The sequence below is a fragment of the Magnolia sinica genome, chromosome 4 (assembly GCF_029962835.1).
Source record: "Magnolia sinica isolate HGM2019 chromosome 4, MsV1, whole genome shotgun sequence".
NCBI classification, from domain to species: domain Eukaryota; kingdom Viridiplantae; phylum Streptophyta; class Magnoliopsida; order Magnoliales; family Magnoliaceae; genus Magnolia; species Magnolia sinica.
This window is the reverse complement of record NC_080576.1, coordinates 16639715-16647633: the sequence shown is the minus strand read 5'-3', so window position 1 is coordinate 16647633 and position 7919 is coordinate 16639715. Positions and strand designations below refer to the sequence as shown.

Here is a 7919-nt window from a genome sequence, read left to right as displayed (position 1 = left end):
TAATAAGTAGAAACTAAGATAAGCTACTTATGGCATAAGCTGCTTATCTTAAGCAAGACGATCCAAACGCCCCTTAGGAAATGGTCCGAATAGCTCAGCTGGTAAAGCAGAGGACTGATAATCCTCCCACAAAAAGCATGGCACCACTCATAGAGGAGACCAGAAGTACAATAACATGCCATAATGTATCTAAAGATCATAAACACCCTGGGGCTCTTACAATTTTGGAGGATGATTAACAGCCCAACAACTAGTAAAGATTATCATTCATTTAAAAATGAATAGAACAGCAATATCTGATGTGTAGACCAAAAATTAAAAATATAGTAACAGAGTTGGTAAATCAGTTACATAGTTCATAAAGCCACATAAACAAACAAAGAGGAGCAAAACACATTCGATATCTAGTAAATACTCCGGCCATAAAGGACGGGATCCTCCATGCATACATACCTCCCCAGTTTGGCACCCAGTCCAAACAGAAAGAGCCACATCAGAACTGACACCATCCCCAAGAGAACCACAAACATGAACCTGCTGCCACCACCGACACCTCAATGGCTTGCAGTGACAGCACATGCAAGGAAGATTCCTTGATTGGTCCGTCGATGCATACACAACTGACAGTCACCTCAGCCTTGATGCCAATGGAGCTCCAATCACAAGGAACACCATCCTTCAAGTACTCCTCCCCGAGAGGATATGGGTACTCTGCAGATGTGGCAGGACCGCCAGGGATACAATCCAATAAGCATGCACTAGAGCTATGCTCCAGGCTCAAGTGTTGTTCACCTGGATGAAACACGATAATAACAATGAAATTGACTCATCATTTATAAGACAGAAAAAGAAGAAAAAACTGACAAAGAAAAAAAAAAAAGAAAAGAAACCATGAAAGCCTACACCTCTGGCCTTCACCATAAATCAGAGGTCGCAAAGCCTGTTTTTGCTGAGTCTACACAGGAACAAGCTAAAAGATCAAAATAAAGAAGACAAGGTTTTGTTGCTTGCAGAATTGCAATCGATATATACCATATATCAACTGCAAAACGTCTCAATGAACTAACCCAAAAACAGAAAAGGTGAAAAGAAACAATAGACACAATTTTCTTTCATGGCGTACAGTTTATCCATGTTCTCCTTTCCACCTCCACACTTCCATACATTCCCAAAATGGCAACAACAATTATAAGCATTGGTGCTTATCATAATGGCACTGAGGATGGTGGAAGCTACCTCTTGCCATGAATTGAGGAACACATATGGCTGCTGTTTCTTCTGCATTCTCCATACAAGGAGAAGTAAAGCAGCATATGGCTTCTTGCTGTTCCGGATTGCTTCGGGAGTTGTCCATCTGTTACGTACGAAAAATGCATGGTGAGTTATAATATTCAAATCAGCGACAACCTGATTAAAACAAATCAATAGGAGAAACGGGAAATTTGAAAATTGTGTTACCTCAGGATCAGGTAGATCCTTCAACTCCAGAAATCCGTCATCGATGATGTCCACTAACCCCTCGTAAATCTCATGATAACCACGATGGACTACATCTTCGTCAGTACTTTCATGAGGAATGGATGAGTCAAGCTCCTGCAAGAAAATTCAACAGCCACCATACATAAATGCGCTAAGCAACATGCAAATACAAATGATAACCAAGGTTTTGAATATTGGTGTTTTGGGGTGTATGACTGGAATTTTTTATTTTTTTTGGCCCTAAAAATTTTGAAATTTTATTTAGAAAATATGAAAAAGAAAATGTAAAACACCAGAATCTATCATTTTCTGTGTTTTTAACATAAATTCTATGGTGTATCAGACCAGACATCGCTAAGAACGATGTCTATCCAGTGGGACCTGCTGAAAGTCAACCAAATAGACTCTAATCGAACACATATGAAGCATGACCAGATGAATTAGGCAAATTACAACAAAATACAACAAAAAAGATGAGAAAACAAAATAAAATAAAGTAATGGTTTACCCCTTCTTTCGATTTTCCATAAATAGTCCACTATGTTTTGATTCCATGTTCCCACTCAAATCCTGTATTTTGATCCTCAATATCAGCCTCGATGAGAAAATGTGAAACACCAGAATCTATCATTTTTTGTGTTTTTAACATACACTCAATGGTGCATCAGACCATGCATTGATAAGAACCATGTCTATCAGGTGACCTGCTGAAAGTCAACCAAATAGACTCTAATCGAACACATATATGAAGCATATGACCCGGTGAATTAGAGAAAATTACAATGACATACAACAAAAAAGATAAGAATAATTATTTTTTTAAGTGATGGTTTACCCCTTCTTTCGATTTTCCAAAAATAGTCCATCATGTTTTGACTCCACATTCCCACTCAAATCCTGTATTTTGATCCTCAATATAAGCCTCAATTATAGTCTAAAATGAGTCTCTACGCTTCCTCCATGGATGAAATGAAAGACGAGAAAACAACAGAAATTGAAAATAAAAATTTCAAAATGGGGCCTTTATGGCCCGTATCAGCTGTATTGTCCCCGAATTGGCCCATACCAGCCGATACAGTGTTTTTCTTTTCTTTTCTTTCCTTTTCTTTTTTAGTTACAGACCAGTTCACCCCATGTTGCATAATGGGGGTGGCCAATACGGTAGCGATATAGCTGTATCATAAGCAATACCCAAAACCATGACAGCAACAATACCAAAATAGCTGGCAGAGCAGGTCTTACTTCATTGATACCACTTCCATTTGACATTAAAGCATCTCCATCTTTGTCAAGTTGTGACAGCAGTTTATCACTATCAAAATTTTCAGTATCATCATCCTCAAGCAAGGAAGGATGCCCCTCGCTGATAACAGGAGTTCCAGAGTTTTGAGCCAAATGCTCCAATAAAGAGTTGTCTCCATTTTGAGAGTCGAGAGTGCTCACGATGGCCATATTTTGATTTACTTCTGGCTCATGTGACACAAGGGACGGGTCAGCAAGAGGAAGGGATATGCAAGAATCATTTGCTAGATCATCCTCCCAATCTGCCTCGTTAAATTGTGCTCCATGCTGTTCACCATTTTTTGGGCCTCGGCCACTCTTTTGGAAAATTTTGCAAATCACGTATGCATCCTGCAAAAGAAAGAAGATACATTCAATTTAATTTAAATTAGTGAGCTGAAGATGGCAAATGGATAAGCTACAAAGAAAAATAAATGAGGAAAGATGGTAACAGGCCAAGGAGCTTCACATGTGCATTTTATTGACCATTTTTCCAATGAGAAAAGCATAAGAAGAATAGAAATGCAAAATATAATATGGTTTCCTGAACCAAACAGAACCTATAATTCATGCATAACGGTCTAGCATGAAGGAACAGAATAGTTTCATGGTATAGTTCCTAAAAGCGTCAAAAGTCTGCATCTTGCTGTTCCAGGAACCATATTATATTTTGCAACCACCAAACACAACTGATACCTGAGAAAAGCCTGCATCAACCAGTCCCTTGTCTTCAATTCTATACTCGTGCATTACCCAATCAGTTCTGGTACCTTTTGGTGCCTTGCCTTCATAGAAGATCAAAGTCTTTCTCATCCCTACAGTTTTGGAGTCGTAACAAACAGCCTTATCATTCCCTGTCGTTTTCCAAAATCCTTTTTCAGTGGCACGATTTCTCCGCGACCCACTTGCATATTTCCTGTCTCGAGGGCAAAAGAAATACCACTCGAGGTCTCTGCTTCGCAACAATGATTGTGCTGCACCCAAAAGAAAATGGTACAGGACAAATACTTAGGAAACAAGCATAGCATGATCACAAGAACAAAATTGCAGAAAATGAGAAGAAGAAAAAGAACCAAATGGATTAACATAAATCCATTAATATACAAGGAATCAGATTTAAACAGTTACAAAAGAAAAGACATCATGAAAACTCGGAAATTCTCATAAAATTACAAAGGCAAAAATAATAAAGCTAATAAAACCATGACACCCATGTACATGCTAGCATTCGAACAAGGGAACAAGCTTCAATTTTAACATAAAAAACCATCCTACAAAAAGATACTGCAAATGAAATCAAGAGGGGGTGAGAGAATACCTTGAAGATCCCAAGGCTCAAACTTGTAAAGCTCAACCACTGCAATAACTTTGACAAGTGGCCTTCCATTGATCTGTCTTTTCAAGTAGTACATAACCAGCTCAACGTCAGTTGGATGAAACCTGACACCCGGGAAGGAGCAAATTGTCGCCATAAAAACAGATCAGCTAGTCGAAAAACTGCGCAGTTACTTTAAACACTAAATGAGAACCGAAATTCTTAATACGCTCTGAAACCCAACTGTCTTCTAAATAGATATCGCCCACAGCTCGTGTGGGCCCAGAATAATCACAGAAACCCAAGACAAATCCCTTTTAAATCCTCCGAAATAATCAGGTGTCAAGTCCAATGCCGAAATAGGTGCAAACACCACAACCGATCGCGATATAGGTACCACAGTTTTAGACGAGAGAGGCAGAAATATTTGCTGATGAGATTTACAGACATTTGACGTGCAGGCGAGAGATCCTGTATTCAGAAATCATTATAAAAGAGGCCAGAGACGCTTATAAGTTTTAAAAGGAAAACCAAAAATCAAAAATCATTCCCTAGAAACCTTAATAAAACCCTAGTAACATCAAATCCAGCTAAAATACCCTGCAATACCAAAGTCACTTCAAAAACCCTAAGAAACGCAGATCAAATATAGAAATCCCCTAAGAAACCCTTGAAACATGAAAAACAGTAAAATTGCCCTAAATTACAAGAAAATGCTTCTAAAAACCCCCCACAAAACGTTACACAAAACGAGATTAGCTCCGTAAAACCCTAACAAATCATAGAATGATCAAGAACCATAGAAAGAAATAGAAAAACAAAAGAGATGTCACAAAAACCACTGAAACGACAGGAACCCGCTGAATAAAAAACAGGAAACATTCTTAAACAAAGAAATCCCCATGAAATAATCAAAGATCGGTCCCCCAAAACAAAAACTTAAGAACATCAGAGAAAAACCATAATTAGATCATAATCCCCCAACAGACAGAAGATATGAACTGTTTTAAACAGCGATCGCTTCGGGAGAAACACATCGAATCAATAACCTTAATCAGATCGGTGGATTTTTAGAGCTTACCGAAAAGGGCAGAGAGTAGATTAGAGAAGATCGAGAAATGTTTCGGAGAGAGTGGGAGAGCGAGAGAGGGAGGGAGGGAGTGCGAAGGGTTGTCAAGAAAAACGCGGACTTTAAAGAAGCCCGCCTTTCGTACTCGCGGATTTCGTTTTGCCTCTATTGCTATCCGCGACTGAGAATTTAGCGTCTGTCGCCGCCAGTTGGAACCCACATGCTAAGCCGTCTGATGATCAGAGCCATCTATATTATGATTTATAATATAAGAAATTTAAAATAGAAGAATTATTTGCCATCAATAACTGTAGATGAATTATTGAAAATAATATTTCCAATTGCTAGTATTCAAACTAAAAGGCGACGGTTAAAATTGTATTACATGCAAATGGATTGTTACTAGCATTAAAGAAAACATGGACGGATCAGATCATTAGAATGTCTGGGCTCGCGGGCCTAAGTGGGTATGGCGACGCACCTGAATCCAAGTTGGCGATATATCCAAAGCGAACTCCCGATTGCTCGGAAGCTCCCAAATGGGAGCCATTGAAGAAGCAATCATACGATGCGTAAACACGACACGTCCTAAGGAAGACCTCGACCGTCCGTCAATCATAAGCTGAGGTGGTCGTTCCTAAAATACATGACGATCCACTAATAATGTTATTAGAATCTTGTCCCTAGATTTCATACGAAGTGTGACCCACTTGAGTGAAACAGGCTCAATTTTCCTGCATAGGTATTCGTGATTGGATGCGCATGATGAGTGGACCAGATTAAAAGGTTGGTAAATTTGCTGCGAAGAACCTCTTCAGTTTTTCGCGGATCTTTTTTCTAGTGAAAAAATACCCCTCTGATGTTTGATACGAGCAACTGTATTCCCACTATAAAAAGTAAGAATGGTACCAAAATGTGTTCATTTATTACAAATATGGGTTTGCTTCTCCTTATTTGTCCGGCGATTTCCTTCGGACGCGGAATGGGTACTACCCCGCCCGTCACTAGCTAGGAAGGGACAGGGGCTGTGAGGGGGAACCGTGATGTATAGATTTTATCCACACCGTCCATCCATTTTTCCGTATCAATTTATCATATCGTTCCAAAAATGAGGCAGATCAAACCCTCAAGTGGACCACAACATAGGAAGCAGCTTCCCAGTGCCCACCGTTGGAACCTTCCCAGGGCCCACCGTGATGCTTAATTTCCATCCAACCTGTTCATGAAGTCTTATACACCTGGATTAAGGGGAAAAATAAATATCAGCTTGATCCAAAACTTCTGTGTCCCACAAAAAAAATTTCAATGGTAGGTGTTTAATCCCCACTGTATAGTCCACTTGAGCCTTGGAAATGCTTCATTTTTGGGTTTGTACTAAAATGATATGGAAAATTGAATGGACGGTGTGGATTAAACCAATATATGACGATGGGACCTCTAGCACCCAATCCGCGTCCATTTCATTCTACTATACTGCTGGAAGTGGGCCCGTAGACCATAAGCCTGGCCACGTATCCACAATCCAAACTGTCAAATCTTGGGCTGGATACAGAATTGCACAAGAAACAAATTGATGAGAGGATGAAGATCCCAGTAATTCAACAATGACTGTGGACCATTTTAGTTCTTGTTATCGACCAATGGAAATTGATCGGATGGATCAGATCACCTGATCTTTGAAATTTTTCTCTCACGCCAATTACAAAGTGAGGCGTTTGGACGGTCTAGATTGACGTACATATATTTTACTTGTGTCTTCAGTGGGTATATGCATATGAAGCCACGGTACTCTATAGAGTATAAAATAACTCCTCAAAACCGAAAATAAATCATATTTCAGCTCCTTTCCAGATTCTTCTGCGAATCGATTTGCTTGACTTAGGGGTGCGACTCTAATAGACGGTGCTCAAAAGGTGGGAATTCCTATTGGGATCAGATCACCTGATCTTTGCAATTTCTTTCACACACCAATTACTTAGTGAGACCAACAATTTGGACGGTCTAGATTGACAAAAATATGTTTCATTGTCTCTTCAGTGTGTATATGCACATGAATCGACCGTACTCTGTATGAGTATAAAGAAATTGTTTTAAACGAGAATTAAAAAATATTTCAGCTCTTTTCTAGATTGTTCGGCGAGTCGAACCGCCTGACCAAATGGTGCGACTTCAATTGACAGTCCTCAAAAGGTGGGAATGAATGGCTAGGAGGATCATATCATTCGATCTTTGCAATTTTTGTCTCACTCCAATTACATAGTGAGTCCCATAATTTGGACGGTCTAGATTGACGAATATATATTATATTTGTGTATTCAATGTTTATATGCATATGAATCCACTGTACTCTATAGAGTATAAAATAATTCCTCAAATAGGAATTAAATAATATTTCAGTTCCATCTAGAATCTTCGGTGAGGACGCGGTGAGGACGCGGATAGCGTACTGAATAAACTGTGGGACCCATCTTGACGTATGCGTCATTATCCACACCGTCCATCCGTTTTACTAGCTCATTTTATTGAAAGTATCCAAAATTTAAGCATATCCAAAGCTCAAGGGGACCACACCACAGAAAATAGTGGGACAGTGACGTACACCCAATCTATTCATAAGGTTACAAAGGTCCGTATGAAGAGAAAAACAAATTTCTAATAATCCAAAACTTCAGTAACCCCATTGTAAACATTCAATTCCCTCAATCGCCTTTTACAAAGTGTGGTCCACTTGATAGTTAGATCTATCTTATTTTTCCTCTCAAGCTTTAATATGAG

The 7919-nt window shown here is 39.2% G+C and overlaps 1 protein-coding gene across 3 annotated transcripts; it reads right to left on the bottom strand.

The window, feature by feature from the left end:
* Window positions 1–253: 253 nt before the first annotated feature.
* On the bottom strand, window positions 254–5269 carry LOC131242604 (NAC domain-containing protein 82-like). 3 transcript variants are annotated; one of them, XM_058241352.1, is made up of 7 exons: window positions 5157–5269; window positions 4079–4546; window positions 3457–3734; window positions 2722–3111; window positions 1459–1593; window positions 1237–1354; window positions 254–792 (listed from the first exon to the last, which is right to left on the bottom strand). In XM_058241352.1, exons 2-7 carry the CDS (start codon window positions 4230–4232, stop codon window positions 494–496), a joined length of 1374 nt encoding a protein of 457 aa, XP_058097335.1. In that variant the 5' UTR covers window positions 4233–4546; window positions 5157–5269; the 3' UTR covers window positions 254–493. The 3 variants fall into 3 exon arrangements, with proteins under 3 accessions (XP_058097335.1, XP_058097334.1, XP_058097336.1); XM_058241351.1 differs by lacking the exon at window positions 5157–5269 and having other exon boundaries at window positions 4079–5114; XM_058241353.1 differs by lacking the exons at window positions 254–792; window positions 5157–5269 and adding an exon at window positions 889–955 and having other exon boundaries at window positions 4079–5112.
* Between the last annotated feature and the right edge of the window lie 2650 nt (window positions 5270–7919).

Bases quoted from the DNA above. Each gene is read 5' to 3' on its own strand.
- LOC131242604 (XM_058241352.1), bottom strand. From the start codon at position 4,232: ATGGCGACAATTTGCTCCTTCCCGGGTGTCAGGTTTCATCCAACTGAC. The intron at 1,355-1,458 runs GTAACACAATTT...CGTACGTAACAG, and splicing joins AGGATCTACCTGATCCTGAG to ATGGACAACTCCCGAAGCAA. The intron at 793-1,236 runs GTAGCTTCCACC...TGTTTCATCCAG, and splicing joins TCCTCAATTCATGGCAAGAG to GTGAACAACACTTGAGCCTG.